General features: G+C 37.6%; 1 protein-coding gene across 5 annotated transcripts in view; it reads left to right on the forward strand.

Annotated features, from left to right (window-relative positions):
• The window catches only part of NCOA1 (nuclear receptor coactivator 1), a 197895-nt gene that overhangs the window by 139427 nt on the left and 42171 nt on the right, over positions 1–16297 (forward strand). For all 5 annotated transcript variants that reach the window (XM_082671912.1, XM_082671914.1, XM_082671916.1 and 2 more), the window contains exons 13-15: positions 4668–4785; positions 6036–6204; positions 14724–15038. In XM_082671912.1, coding sequence (XP_082528038.1) covers positions 4668–4785; positions 6036–6204; positions 14724–15038 — 602 coding nt within the window. The remainder of the gene's footprint in view (positions 1–4667; positions 4786–6035; positions 6205–14723; positions 15039–16297) is intronic.

The raw sequence follows: 16297 nt of genomic DNA on the forward strand, positions 1-16297 counted from the left end.
CCCTTTTTCCTTCAAAGTTTCTTTCTCTCTTTGTCAAATTTGCTATCTTTCTTTTCTGCTGTTGACTTTTCTTGAATGTTTGGTAAATCAGGGCTGTCTGTCCATATATACTGAAAAAGACCTAGAATGAAACATCTTGGTAGCTAGAGTGTTTCTTTAGCTAAAGTGAGAGGGCTTTTGCTCTGGCAGTGAATGTAGGTTCTGATTATAGAGGCCCTGATTCTTAGTTGTCGTTGTGAAGGAGTGGGGGTTGGTGATGGGGAAATCCCTCATGGCAGCCCTCACACCCACTTTGGGAGATTCCCTGGGCAGAACTCCCACACTGAGTCATGTACTCACCACTTTAATCCCATGGGCAGACGCCAGAGTCAGCTGCATTCAGAGCAGTGCCTGGTGGCAGCTGTTCAGTTGTCCTTTAATTATCCCAGCAATCACCCATGGCCTGTTCCTTTACACGCTCGAATGACCACTGAACCTGGAGTTGTTCTAGTGTTCTTCTGAGAAAAACCCCCTTTTTGGAAAATCTCCTCTTTGTCCTGATGTAAGGTTTTTAGTTTAGGTCAATTTCACCATCAGTTTTATCTTTCCATCTGTTTTATCTTTCAGAAATTCTTCATTGTTCTAGTCAGCTGCCATGCTGCTTCTTTTGCCTCTCCTTCAGCTGTAGATTTGTTTTCCCCTTTTACTTTTGTTTCAGTGATAATTTTACACATCAAATAAAATATAGATGATATATTTCACACTGAACCAGAAATTTTCCTTAGATCTATTTACATACGAGGAAACTAAGGTCATAAGTTCCAGAGAAAGAAAAGAAAACACACAAACAAAAACTTGCCCAAAGTTATCCAGTTAGTATATGCAGAACCAGGATTTAAATTTCAGTCTGCCTGGTTTCAAAACACATTGTGTATATGCACACACACAACCATACTGTGTGACCAAGTGATTTAAATAATTTTGTTAGAAATGTACTACAAGAGCACATCAAGAGACACCTTAGGAGGATGTTGATCAACATATACAGAATGTGCTTTCTTGGCAGTACCTTCAGAACCTCTACTATGTCCTTTTTACCATCTTTAAATTTCTATCCCTTGAGGGTGGATTTGACTTTTGAAGTTTTGTGAAGTTATTTGGAGCCAAATTTGTTGATCTGAAAAGAATAATACTTTTTAAAACATCAGAACCAAAATTAGATGTAGTTATAAGGAGAAGTATTTTCTTGAAGGACTTGTATACTGGTTAAGACAGTTCTAGAAGAACTTCAAAAATATTTGAACATTGGCAACATCACTGAAGTAAGGAATGACCTACTGAGGTGCTTGTTTTTATGTTCTATGAACATATTCTGAGATGATAATTTTTAAAATCTTATTAATCTGTAGTACATTAATAGTGTTCATAACTAAAAATAATTGTTTCACATAAAACATTTTCAGTACTTCAAAACTCCATTTTTAGTTCCCTGTTTCTGAGGTTGTGTTTAGTGTGTTGTGGCTATCGGTAGGCATCTTTTGCCAGTACAAAACTAAAATGAATAATCTTATGTAGAGATAGTTGACCACATTTGAGAGTATATCTGAAATATAAATTCTGAACAGAATTGCTGGGTCAAAGGGTAGACAGATTTTGCCAAATGGCCTTTCTTATGCCAGTTTACACTCTAACTGATAATGTTCCTCTTTCCACACGTCCTTTCTAATAAGATGAATTATGCATTTTCTCATCTTTGCCAATTTGATGTGTTTTTTTAAGTATCTCAATGTAGTTTTAATCTGTATTTTTTTTATTGTGAATTAGGTTGATCAGTTTTCAGTGATTTCATGTGACCTGTTTATATTCTCTGACCATATATCTATTGGGCTATTCAGTTTTCATCTTATTGATTTATAGTTCTTTTTGTATAGTAGAGAAATTAGTCAAATAAAACATTGTAACTGCTGTGAGTAGTTAACAGCCAAATGCAACACAAAACTGAACCAGAAATCTCTTTACCAACAGCTGAAGAAAATTAACTGTGAACATCACAATCACTAGATGCTGAATCAACTCTTAGTGGAGTAAAGTGTGCAAAAGCCACTCTCTTGATTAGACAATGCTTTCTACTTTGTGTGCAGAAGTTTTTAAATTTTTTAATAATATAAGCTCTTTTAAGCTGGAATCGCTGTGGCTCACAGGGATATAAAGTTTTCTTTTAACCATGTTTAAAATGGAGAAAATATGATGTTGAGCCCTTTGCTCAGATGATTAAAAAAAAGCAAAACCATTAATAGCTTGATCAGGAATCGCTAAGAGCTTGTTTCCTACCCCTGCTTCAGCTCCCTCTCTCCAACAGAGACTAGTAAATGCAGTAATGCGTCCCTTTAAAAATTACTATGCCTGTCTTGTGTAACATATATACATACTTACTCATGTTTGCAATAGAGACACAAACAAGACCAAAAATAGTAGGTTTATTCCCTGGACAAAGAGAGGTAAAGTGTGTATTTTGTAAAACATTGCAGCAAATCCTCGAGTTTTTTTTATGTAAGTGAGTTTCTAAAGGAAGTCCTAAAAGGTTGAAGTGACTTTTAGAATAAAAACCAACTTCTTTTAAGCATACAGCCTATGCAAACAAAACTTTTAATTGAATCAGTGATTGATTTCTTTGGATTTTCCCCCCCTTTTCACCAAATTTAGCACGTGAATCTTTATTTTGAAAATATTTTATCCAACTTGTTTTCTTAACCTTTTTTCCCATCAAGACTACTAAAATGAGATACTGTGTCCTATTACTGAGTCAAATAAACTATCCTGTAATACTAAGTATTGATGGTAGACAGCCATGTAAGTTTTCTTTGACTCTTAAATATAATTATTTTGTTTAGGTTAGATTTCTAAAATGGAATAAGATTGAAAAATTAATGTGTGCAGCAGAGCAATGAGACAGCTTTAGATAATCTTTGACCAACTTCCTGACTGAAGTAATGAGAGAAATTAAGGGATTACTTTCCTATCACCATTTATTGTTGTTGTTTGGTGTTTTTTGTTTGCTTTGTTTTTTGCTTTTTTTTCCCCAGAATCCTTTTAGAATTTGATTTCTCTATCATGTGTCATGATAAAGAAGAAAGTTTAATTGCAGGCTATAATTCTTTGCATGTAGAAGTGAATGTGCTTTTATATGGACTCCTATGTTTCATTCATACTAAATATTGAGTATATTTCACATAAAAGTGAGCCTAACATGTTTTGTGTGGTTAATAATGATCAGTATCCAGCATTAAATAAATTTGGGGAGCATCCTTAAATCTACTTATTCTCCATTCATTAGAATGAAGAATTCTACCTAATTCTGTTTTTTCTTAAGCCACCAAGGCTTTCTTAGTTTTTGTTTTTAGTTTGCTAGGGCTGCCATAATAATAAAATACCACAGACCAGTGGTATTTTATTGCCAGAAATTTATTTTCTCACAATCTGAAGGCTTGAAGTCCAAGGTTAGGGGGTTAGCAGGTTTGGTGTCTTCTGAGGCCTCTCTCACTAGCTTGCAGATGGCTTCCTTCTTACTATGTCCTCATGGCTGTCCCTCTGTCTGTGTTGTCTGTGTCCTAACCACCTCTTCTTTTAAGAACACCAGTCATATTAAATTAGAGCCCACCCTAACGACTCTATTTTAACTTAGTCACTTCACTCAAAGCCCTGTCCCCAAATACAGTCATATTCTGAAGTACTAGAGGTTAAGGCTTCAACATATGAATTTTGTTCTCTTTAGAGATTACAAATAACCATGAGAAACACTAAAAGAAAATAAAGTAATCCTTAATCTCACAACCTAAAATCTACCAAGGATATATAGCCTACGAGCATTTTTTCTATTAATATATATGAAATAGCTTATAAAAACAGAATCATCCTGAACATAATGTCTTAGATTATACTTTTTTTATTTTTCATTTATCAGCATGTTGTAAATATCTATACCATAATTCATTAATCAATCAGCAAATTTCTGGTATTTAGGTTATTTACAGTTCTTTCCTACTATAAATAGTACAGAAATAAACCTTTCAAAACCATTGCCCACACAAAAACGTTCTAAAGTGCACAAACTATTTTCTTCTATTACAAGACATAATTCAACCCCTTTTTTCATTCATCATTATAGACATCAATTAATTATACTGTTATTGTACAGCTATATTCTCAGTTAACAACTGTAGAGTTTTGTCCCCAGACTGCAGTGCCCTTTAGTTTCTGTTCCTGCCTTTTATAGAACATATTTTATCTTTTACTTGCGGCTCTCACTTTATGACAGTAACACTGCCCCTACTTATAGCATATTCTAATATGGTGTAGACTGAATAAGCAGTCAACCAAATTGTTATGATTGTCTTTAAAATAAATAATTTCAGACAAAGTCCTAAGTGATTCTCTTATGGTAATATATAAAAACTTTTAACATCGGACTTTCTTTGATTCAGAGACCTTTTCTCACTTTCTCATTTACTTATTATGTGGTCACATTCTAGATAATTTAAGTTTCTGGATAAGTGACTTTTGTATCACTGAGGTAGTATTTTATAGGGGAAATCTCACTCTACCGTACAATATATTACTTCTTAAAAATATTATCATCTTATCTTCCATTGTAATATGTCCTGACTTCTTACCTTTTCTTCTTTAACCAGGATTACCTGAGCTGGAATTGGAAGCAATTGATAACCAGTTTGGACAACCAGGAAGTGGTGATCAGGTTCCATGGACAAATAATACAGTGACAGCTGTAAATCAGAATAAGCCAGAGGAGTGAGTAATACATTTTGTATATTATGAAGTATCAGATACCAACTTCTACAGCAAAGAACTACTTTTCCCAAACTAGATTCCAGTCTGTATTGGTATTTTGTGAGATATTAATAGAAGTGAAGGTTTAATGAAAAGAAAAGGATGGAGGAGGACACCGAATCAAACATTTATTTACTGCATGACTGCAAGGCTAGTGTACATTGTAATTATCAGGAGGCTGATATAGTATGCAGCTGTTGTTTTATTTTTCATCTCTTACTTTTCTTTGATTGATTACCATAAAATTCCTGGGACCTGTGGATGAATTGGCCTCAGCGCAACAACTATGTTGCTCTTTATTTTGTCCAGCTTTTCTCTTTATTTGGAGCAAGAGTGGATAAGAAGGGAAGGTACTTTCCACCTCTACTCAGTGTCCCATCTTAATTGGAATTTAATTTCTTAATCCACACAGGTAGCTCCATTCCAACACATAGAGTGTATCTCATATATAGCAACCAAAGGATGAGTAGGTAATATTGAGTGTGGAGCCTTAACTGTGAACTGTAGTCCCATTTACCTTCCCAAAAGAAGAATCCTTATAATTATATTATTATACAAGTAGTATTAGTACTAGTATTATCTTCTATGTATTTCTAAGTTTTATGCATCAGTTGGTATCAGTTTGGATTAGACTACATGTAATCAACAATTTATTGCTTAACACTGAGCATGTTTCATTTTTCTAGTTTGATTTCCTTTGTAAATGATAATCATGTCATGTTATCAATATAATTTGATCATCCTTGAAAGTTAAGTAATATAATATGTACTGTTTTGATTATGGTTCAATTATCAATAATTAATGGCACCCATAGAATAAATAGTATAAATCTTGATATAGACTAAATGATTTTTTTCTGAGTTTTTTATTTTTTACTTCTGTTAAAAATTATTTTCTCTTAACCATGTTTGGTTAATTTTTCAGGCTATTTCTGTAAGCTAACATGAAGAATATGGAAACAAAATTCATTGATTGACAAAATAATGAAAAATATATTCAAGCTACATACCAAACATTCATACATTTCTGCCCATTAAGTATAGAAATTTTCATTGCATAAGAATTGGTTAAAAAAGCATTTCAACAGAGAATTTCCTAGAACTACATTTGCATATATGTGTGTGTGTGTGTGTGTGTGTATTTGCATTCCTAAGGTTGAATACTTACTTGCTATATCAGTCTTAAACTTTCTTATCTTTTGATTCTGCAGCCAGTGCATTAGTTCACAGTTAGATGAGCTTCTCTGTCCACCAACAACAGTCGAAGGAAGAAATGATGAGAAGGCTCTTCTTGAACAGCTGGTATCCTTCCTCAGTGGCAAAGATGAAACTGAGCTAGCTGAACTAGACAGAGCTCTGGGAATTGACAAACTTGTTCAGGTATTTACTAAAGTTGACATTATTTAAATGATGGAGCCCTGAAAGCTAGAAAATTATTTTTAAGCAAGACTTTTCCATATTACCCTCACTGTGTTTTAGCTGTTTTATAATTTACCCTTGTGAAAGTTATCAAAATATATAATAGTTAAATAATGGGCTTTTTAAACAAAAATATCATAATAATTAGAATTAGAGAGTTTTAGCCTTTTACTATGGAACATAATCTTACAAGCTCCCCCTAGAATAAAATCCATATTTTATAACATCATTTCATATTTTAGGACTTAATTTGTCCTCCATTCATGCTACACTTCAACCTATATGTTCCATGACATTCCAACTTCCGGGTTAGCGTTTTTGAGACTTTGTAGTTAAAAGATCACTTTAGTGCATCATAACCAGTATATATATTTTTTAACATCTTTATTAGAGTATAATTGCTTTACAATGGTGTGTCAGTTTCTGCTTTATAACAAAGTGAATCAGTTATACATATACAAATGACCCCATATTTCTTCCCTCTTGCATTTCCCTCCCTCCCACCCTCCCTATCCCACCCTTCTAGGTGGTCACAAAGCACTGAGCTGATCTCCCTGTGCTATGCGGCTGCTTCCCACTAGCTATCTATTTTACGTTTGGTATATATGTCCATGCCACTCTCTCACTTTGTCCCACGTTACCCGACTCCCTCCCCGTATCCTCAAGTCCATTCTCTAGTAGGTCTGCATCATTATTCCTGTCTTGCCCATAGGGTCTTCTGACCATTTTCTTTCTTTTTTTTTTTAGATTCCATATATATGTGTTAGCATATGGTATTTGTTTTTCTCTTTCTGACTTACTTCACTCTCTAGGTCCATCCACCTCACTACAAATAACTCAGTTTCATTCCCTTTTATGGCTGAGTAATATTCCATTGTATATATGTGCCACATCTTCTTTATCCATTCATCTGTTGCTGGACACTTAGGTTGCTTCCATGTCCTGGCTATTGTAAATAGAGCTGCAATGAACATTGTGGTACATGACTCTTTTTGAATTCTGGTTTTCTCAGGGTATATGCCCAGTAGTGGGATTGCTGGGTCGTATGGTAGTTCCATTTTTAGTTTTTTAAGGAACTTCCATACTGTTCTCCATAGTGGCTGTATCAGTTTACATTCCCACCAACAGTGCAAGAGGGTTCCCTTCTTTCTCCACACCCTCTCCAGCATTTATTGTTTGTAGATTTTTTGATGATGGCCATTCTGACCGGTGTGAGATAATCTCATTGTAGTTTTGATTTGCATTTCTCTAATGATTAATGATGTTGAGCATTCTTTCATGTGTTTGTTGGCAATCTGTATATCTTCTTTGGAGAAATGTCTATTTAGGTTTTCTGCCCATTTTTGGATTGGGTTGTTTGGTTTTTTGTTATTGAGCTGCATGAGCTGCTTATAAATTTTGGAGATTAATCCTTTGTCAGTTGCTTCATTTGCAAATATTTTTTCCCATTCTGAGGGTTGTCTTTTCGTCTTGTTTATGGTTTCCTTTGCTGTGCAAGAACTTTTAAGTTTCATTAGGTCCCATTTGTTTATTTTTGTTTTTATTTCCATTTCTCTAGGAGGTGGGTCAAAAGGATCTTGCTGTGATTTATGTCAAAGAGTGTTCTGCCTATGTTTTCCTCTAAGAGTTTGATGGTGTCTGGCCTTACATTTAGGTCTTTAATCTGTTTTGAGTTTATTTTTGTGTATGGTATTAGGGAGTGTTCTAATTTCATTCTTTTACATGGAGCTGTCCAGTTTTCCCAGCACCACTTATTGAAGAGGCTGTCTTTTCTCCACTGTATATTCTTGCCTCCTTTATAAAAGATAAGGTGACCATATGTGCATGGGTTTATCTCTGGGCTTTCTGTCCTGTTCCATTCATTTATATTTCTGTTTTTATGCCAGTACCCTACTGTCTTGATTACTGTAGCTTTGTAGTATAGTCTGAAGTCAGGGAGCCTAATTCCTCCAGCTCCGTTTTTCTTTGTCAGGATTGCTTTGGCTGTTCAGGGTCTTTTGTGTTGCCATACAAATTGTGAAATTTTTTGCTCTAGTTCTGTGAAAAATGCCAGTGGTAGTTTGATAGGGATTGCATTGAATCTGTAGATTGCTTTGGGTAGTAGAGTCATTTTCACAATGTTGAGTCTTCCAATCCAAGAACACGGTATATCTCTCCATCTATTTGTATCATCTTTAATTTCTTTCATCAGTGTCTTATAATTTTCTGCATACAGGTCTTTTGTCTCCTTAGGTAGGTTTATTCCTAGATATTTTATTCTTTTTGTTGCAGTGGTAAGTGGGAGTGTTTTCTTAATTTCACTTTCAGAGTTTTCATCATTAGTGTACAGGAATGCAAGAGATTTCTGTGCATTAATTTTGTATCCTGCTGCTTTACCAAATTCATTGATTAGCTCTAGTAGTTTTCTGGTAGCATCTTTAGGATTCTTTATGCATAGTATCATGTCATCTGCAAACAGTGACAGCTTTACTTCTTCTTTTCCAATTTGGATTTCTTTTATTTCTTTTTCTTCTCTGATTGCTGTGACTAAAACTTCCAAAACTATGTTGAATAATAGTGGTGAGAGTGGGCAACCTTGTCTTGTTCCTGATTTTAGAGGATATGGTTTCAGTTTTTCACCATTGAGGACAATGTTGGCTGTGGGTTTGTCATATATGGCCTTTATTATGTTGAGGAAAGTTCCCTCTATGCCTACTTTCTGCAGGGTTTTTATCATAAATGGGTGTTGAATTTTGTCGAAAGCTTTTTCTGCATCGATTGAGATGATCATGTGGTTTTTCTCCTTCAATTTGTTAATATGGTATATCACGTTGATTGATTTGCATATATTGAGGAATCCTTACATTCCTGGGATAAACCCTGCTTGATCATAATGTATGATCCTTTTAATGTGCTGTTGGATTCTGTTTGCTAGTATTTTGTTGAGGATTTTTGCATCTATGTTCATCAGTGATATTGGCCTGTAGTTTTCTTTCTTTGTGACATCTTTGTCTGGTTTTGGTATCAGAGTGATGGTGGCCTCGTAGAATGAGTTTGGGAGTATTCCTCCCTCTACTGTATTTTGGAAGAATTTGAAAAGGATAGGTGTTAGCTCTTCTCTAAATGTTTGATAGAATTTGCCTGTGCAGCCATCTTGTCCTGGGCTTTTGTTTGTTGGAAAATTTTTTTTTTTTTTTTTTTGCATTACGCGGGCCTCTCACCGCTGTGGCCTCTACCACTGCGGCCTCTACCGCTTCAGAGCACAGGCTCCGGACGCGCAGGCTCAGCGGCCATGGCTTATGGGCCCAGCCGCTTCACGGCATGCGGGATCCTCCCAGACCAGGGCACGAACCCGTGTCCCCAGCATCAGCAGGTGGACCCCCAACCACTGCGCCACCATGGAAGCCCCCTGTTGGAAGATTTTTAATTACAGTTTCAATTTCAGTGCTTGTAATTGGTCTGTTTATATTTTCTATTTCTTCCTGGTTCAATCTCGGAAGGTTGTGCATTTCTAAGAATTTGTCCATTCCTTCCAGGTTGTCCATTTTATTGGCATATAGCTGCTTGTAGTAATCTCTCATGATCCTTTGTATTTCTGCAGTGTCAGTTGTTACTTCTCCTTTTTCATTTCTAATTCTATTTATTTGAGTCTTCTCCCTTTTTTTCTTGATACGTCTGGCTAATGATTTATCAATTTTGTTTATCTTCTCAAACAACCAGCTTTTAGTTTTATTGATCTTTGCCATCGTTTCCTTCATTTATTTCTGATCTGATCTTTATGATTTCTTTCCTTCGGCTAACTTTGGGGATTTTTTGTTCTTTTGTCTCTAATTGCTTGAGGTGTAAGGTTAGGTTGTTTATTTGAGATGTTTCTTGTTTCTTAAGGTAGCCTTGTATAGCTATAAACTTCCCTCTTAGAACTGCTTTTGCTGCATCCCATAGGTTTTGGGTCATTGTGTTTTCATTGTCATTTGTTTCTAGGTATTTTTTGATTTCCTTTTTGATTTCTTCAGTGATCTCTTGGTTATTAAGTAGTGTGTTGTTTAACCTCCCTGTGTTTGTATTTCTTACAGGTTTTTTCCTGTAATTGATATCTAGTCTCATAGCGTTGTGGTCGGAAAAGATACTTGATACGATCTCAATTTTCTTAAATTTACCAAGGGTTGATTTGTGACCCAAGATATGATCTATCCTGGAGAATGTTCCATGAGTACTTGAGAAGAATGTGTATTTTGTTGTTTTTGGATGGAATGTCCTATAAATATTAATTAAGTCCATCTTGTTTAATGTATCATTTAAAGCTTGTGCTTCCTTATTTATTTTCATTTTGGATGATCTGTTCATTGGTGAAAGTGAGGTGGTAAAGTCCCCTACTATGATTGTGTTACTGTCGATTTCCCCTTTTATGGCTGTTAGTATTTGCCTTATGTATTGAGGTACTCCTATGTTGGGTGAATAAATGTTTATAATTGTTATATCTTCTTCTTGGATTGATCCCTTGATCATTATGTAGTGTCCTTCTTTGTCTCTTGTAATAGTCTTTGTTTTAAAGTCGATTTTGTCTGATATGAGAATTGCTACTCCAGCTTTCTTTTGATTTCCATTTGCATGGAATATCTTTTTCCATCCCCTCACTTTCAGCCTTTATGTGAAGTGGGTCTCTTGCATACAGCATATATACGGGTCTTGCTTTTGTACCCATTCAACCAGTCTATGTCTTTTGGTTGGAGCATTTAATCCATTTATATTTAAGGTAATTATTGATATGTATGTTCCTATTACCATTTTCTTAATTGTTTTGGGTTTATTATTGTAGGTCTTTTCCTTCTCTTTTGTTTCCTGCCTAGAGAAGTTCCTTTAGCATTTGTTGTAAAGCTGGTTTGGTGGTGCTGAATTCTCTTAGCTTTTGCTTGTCTGTAAAGCTTTTAATTTCTCCGTCAAATCTGAATGAGATGCTTGCTGGGTAGAGTAATCTTGGTTGTAGGTTTTTCTCTTTCATCACTTTAAATACGTCCTGCCACTCCCTTCTGGCTTGCAGAGTTTCTGCTGAAATATCAGCTGTTAACCTTTTGGGGATTCCCTTATGTGTTACATGTTGTTTTTCCCTTGCTGCTTTTAATATTTGTTCTTTGTATTTAATTTTTGATAGTTTGATTATTATGTGTCTTGGCGTGTTTCTCCTTGGATTTATCCTGTATGGGACTCTCTGTGCTTCCTGGACTTGATTAACTATTTCCTTTCTCATGTTAGGGAACTTTTCACCTATAATCTCTTCAAATATTTTCTCAGTCCCTTTCTTTTTCTCTTCTTCTTCTGGGACCCCTATAATTTGAATGTTGGTGCGTTTAATGTTGTCCCAGAGGTCTCTGAGACTGTCCTCAATTCTTTTCATTCTTTTTTCCTTATTCTGCTCTGCAGTAGTTATTTCCACCATTTTATCTTCCAAGTCACTTATCTGTTCTTCTGCCTCAGTTATTCTGCTATTGATCCCTTCTAGAGAATTTTTAATTTCATTTATTGTGTTTTCATCTCTGTTTGTTTGCTTTTTAGTTCTTCTAGGTCCTTGTTAAACGTTTCTTGTATTTTCTCCATTCTATTTCCAAGATTTTGGATCATCTTTACTATCATTATTCTGAATTATTTTTCAGGTAGACTGCCTATTTCCTCTTCATTTGTTAGGTCTGGTGGGTTTTTGCCTTGCTCCTTCATCTGCTGTGTTTCTCTGTCTTCTCATTTTGCTTAACTTACTGTGTTTGGGTCCTCCTTTTCGCAGCCTGCAGGTTCGTAGTTTCCATTGTTTTTGGTGTCTGTCCCCAGTGGCTAAGGTTGGTTCAGTGGGTTGTGTAGGCTTCCTGATGGAGGGGACTAGTGCCTGTGTTCTGGTGAATGAGGCTGGATCTTGTCTTTCTGGTGGGCAGGTCCACGTCTGGTGGTGTGTTTTGGGGTGTCTGTGGCCTTATTATGATTTTAGGCAGCCTCGATGCTAATGGATGGGGTTGTGTTCCTGTGTTGCTAGTTGTTTGGCATAGGATGTCCAGCACTGTAACTTGCTGGTCGTTGAGTGGAGCTGGGTCTTAGCGTTGAGAGGGAGATCTCTGGGAGATTTTCGCCGTTTGATATTATATGGAGCTGGGAGGTCTCTTGTGGACCAGTGTCCTGAACTTGGCTCTCCCACCTCAGTGGCACAGCCCTGACGCCTGGCTGGAGCACCAAGAGCCTGTCCTCCACACAGCTCGGAATGAAAGAGAGAAAAGAAAGAAAGAAGAAGATAAAATTAAACTTATTGAAATTAAAAATAATTAAGAAAAAAATATTTTTAAGTAATTAAAAAAAAAGGACAGACAGAACTCTAGGACAAATGGTAAAAGCAAAGCTATACAGACAAAATCACACAAAGAAGCATACACATACACACTCACAAAAAGAGATAAAGGAAAAATATATATATATCGTTGCTCCCGAAGTCCACCGCCTCAACTTTGGGATGATTCGTTGTCTATTCAGGTATTCCACAGATGCAGGGTACATCAAGTTGATTGTGGAGATTTAATCCGCTGCCCGTGAGGCTGCTGGGAGAGATTTCCCTTTCTCTTCTTTTTTCGCCCAGCTCCCGGAGTTCAGCTTTGGATTTGGACCCGCCTCCGCGTGTAGGTCGCCTGAGGGTGTCTCTTCTTCGCTCAGACAGGACGGGGTTAAAGGAACAGCTAATTCGGGGGCTCTGGCTCACTCAGGCTGGGGGGAGGGAGGGGCACGGACTGCGGGGCTAGCCTGCGATGGCAGAGGCTGGCGTGACTTTGCACCAGCCTGAGGTACGCCGTGTGTTCTCCTGGGGAAGTTGTCCCTGGATCACAGGACCCTGGCAGTGGCGGGCTGCACAAGCTCCCGGGAAGGGAGGTGTGGAGAGTGACCTGTGCTCGCACACAGGCTTCTTGGTGGCCACAGCAGCAGCCTTAGCGTCTCCTGCCCGTTTCTGGTCTCCACACTCATAGCCGCGGCTCGCACCTCTCTCTGGAGCTCCATTAAGCGGCGCTTTTAATCCCCTCTCCTCACGCACCAGGAAACAAAGAGGCAAGAAAAAGTCTCTTGTCTCTTCTGCAGCTCCAGCCTTTCTCCAGGACTCCCTCCCTTCTAGCTGTGGCGCATTAGTCCCTTAAGGCTGTGTTCACGCAGCCAACCCCAGTCCTCTCCCTGCGATCCGACTAAAGCCCGAGCCTCAGCTCCCAGCCCCCGCCCACCCTGGCGGGTGAGCAGACAAGCCTCTCGGGCTGGTGAGTGCTGGTCGGCACGGATCCTCTGTGCGGGAATCTCTCCGCTTTGCCTTCCGCACCCCTGTTACTGTGTTCTCCTCCGCGGCACCGAAGCTCCCCCTCTCCGCCACCCGCAGTCTCCGCCCGCGAAGGGCCTTCCTAGTGTGTGGAAACCTTTCCTCCTTCACAGCTCCCTCCCACTGGTGCAGGTCCCGTCCCTATTCTTTGTCTCTGTTTTTTCTTTTTTCTTTTGCCCTACCCAGGTACGTGGGGAGTTTCTTGCCTTTTGGGAGGTCTGAGGTCTTCTGCGTTCAGTAGGTGTTCTGTAGGAGTTATTCCACATGTAGATGTATTTCTGATGTATTTGTGGGGAGGAAGGTGATCTCTGCGTCTTACTCCTCCGCCATCTTAAAGCTCCTCCTTCTCTCATAAAGAAGGCTCAGAAATTCTTGGGTGGGTCCAAGGGGGGCAGAAGGTGGCTGTGGGGTCAGCTGGTGGCCACAATTATCACATGGCTCCCTCTGATAGGTCTGCAACGCGATGTGGAATAGTGAATAAAAGGGTCAGTTCATCCTCAGGGTTCCTGTGATTCACTCTAGAGGCCGCCATCAGTATTTTTTTAATGGAGTAGAACAATGTAGAATACAGAGTATCAGAATGCAGAAAAAGGGGAAGTTATGTTTCATGAAACTCTGTTTTCAGTTACACACACACACACACACACACACACACACACACGCACAATAGGTCACAATTTACATTACATTTCTTACAATGAGTAATAGTCAAAAAGTTTATTGCATTCTGTTAGGTCAGCTATGAATTTTTTTTCAAATGAGATAAAAGCATGAATTCTGTATTTGAGATAGAAAAATTAATCCCTCCTTTAGGAATCTACTTCTCATGGTAACCCATTAAATGTAACATTTGTTGATTCTTAGACTTTGCAGTGAGGTTCTTTTTAAACCGTTTAGCTTTATTTCATTGATGTAAGGCCCTTATTTTAACTATATTTTCATCTCTTTACTGAGATTTTAAACATCTCCGTTAATCTATTACTCCATTTCAGAAGTAACTTTTATAAGTGATTCCTTTAAGTAGCAAACTTCTGGAGAGCTTCATGAATTCAGCATGAATATATTATTATGAAACTTTCTAGAGATAACATGCTCTCAGATCCAAAATCATATAGAGAAGCATGTCATTTATTGCCAGAAATTTATTTGTAAAATGTTCTGGCTTATTTTCCAACAGGGAGGTGGATTAGATGTATTATCAGAGAGATTTCCACCACAACAAGCAACACCACCGTTGATGATGGAAGAAAGACCCAACCTTTATTCCCAGCCTTATTCTTCTCCTTCGCCTACTGCCAATCTCTCTGGCCCTTTCCAAGGCATGGTCAGGCAGAAACCTTCACTGGGGACTATGCCTGTTCAAGTAACACCTCCTCGAGGTGCTTTTTCACCTGGCATGGGCATGCAGACCAGGCAGACTCTAAACAGACCTCCAGCAGCACCCAACCAACTTAGACTTCAACTTCAACAGCGATTACAAGGACAACAGCAGGTGAGTACTCTTGTTCAGCTGGTGATCCTTTTTAAAGGTATGTGCTAACTCTCTCTCTCTGTAATAAGACAGCCCAATTGCTACAATAAAGGTGTCAAGTCTGCGCCCAGAACCTTTATGACTCAAAGTCATCCTTGGTCTGTTATGATAAGAATAAGGGACATTCATTCAATTACAGACTTCTAGCTCATAACAAAGTACTTTGACACCAACAGTTTGAAAGGAATTTACTTTTGTTTCTTGAAATAAATATTTAGGATGAACATCATATAATTATTAAATTAATAAAATTGAAACATTGATTAATTTCTAAAGTAGAGCATCAAGAGATACTGTTTATCAGACTCACAGACTTAGAGAATGAACTTACGGTTACCAGGGGGAAGGGCGGCGGGAAGGGATAGTTAGGGAGTTCGGGATTGACATGTACACACTGCTATATTTAAAATGGATAACCAACAAGGACCTACTGCTGTATAGCACAGGAACTCTGCTCAATGTTATGTGGCAGCCTGGAGGGGAGGGGAGTTTGGGGGAGAATGGATACATGTATATGTATGGCTGAGTCGCTTTGCTGTGCACCTGAAACTTTCACAACATTGTTAATCGGCTATACTCCAATATAAAATAAAAAGTTTAAAAAAGAGAGAGAGATTGTTTATAATTGAACACAAAATGAAGTTTATGTTGTTTGTAGTTAGAGTGATTAAAGCCTAATGATGTCATAATACTAGGAGAACAGAGGAAGGGATAGTTTGGGGGTCCTGGGAGTTGTGGATGAGTTAAGTATTTTCTCTCATGACAAATAATGAGTAGGTATAATGATATAAATATTTAAGATTGTATAAGCAGCAGTTATAGAGATAATCATCAAGAACCCAAAACCCAAACTGTTAAAAGTATTGTTTCTGGGAAGCAGGACCGGGACTGTAGATTGTTGCTTCTTGTTATTAATCTTTTGTATTTTTTTAACCATATGTCTATATTGCTTTGAATTTTTAAAAAAACATTTAAAGAAATTCCCTGGAGCCTTACTAATAGACAAAGGAAGAGGAAGAAGGAGCTAAATTATATTAGACAGGCAGCATAATAAGATGGCTGTAAGAGTTAGCTCTAGTTTCAAGTCCTAGTTTTAACCTTATCTGAGGTGGGTTGATAGTCAATTTATTGAGCCTTTTAAAGCCTCTGATTCCTCATCTGTAAAAAGAATCTAATAAATAATTCCTTTACCTCATAGGTGTTGTGTAGATTAAATGAGA

This window comes from Grampus griseus (assembly GCF_964374135.1).
Source record: "Grampus griseus genome assembly, chromosome: 15".
Taxonomy (NCBI): domain Eukaryota; kingdom Metazoa; phylum Chordata; class Mammalia; order Artiodactyla; family Delphinidae; genus Grampus; species Grampus griseus.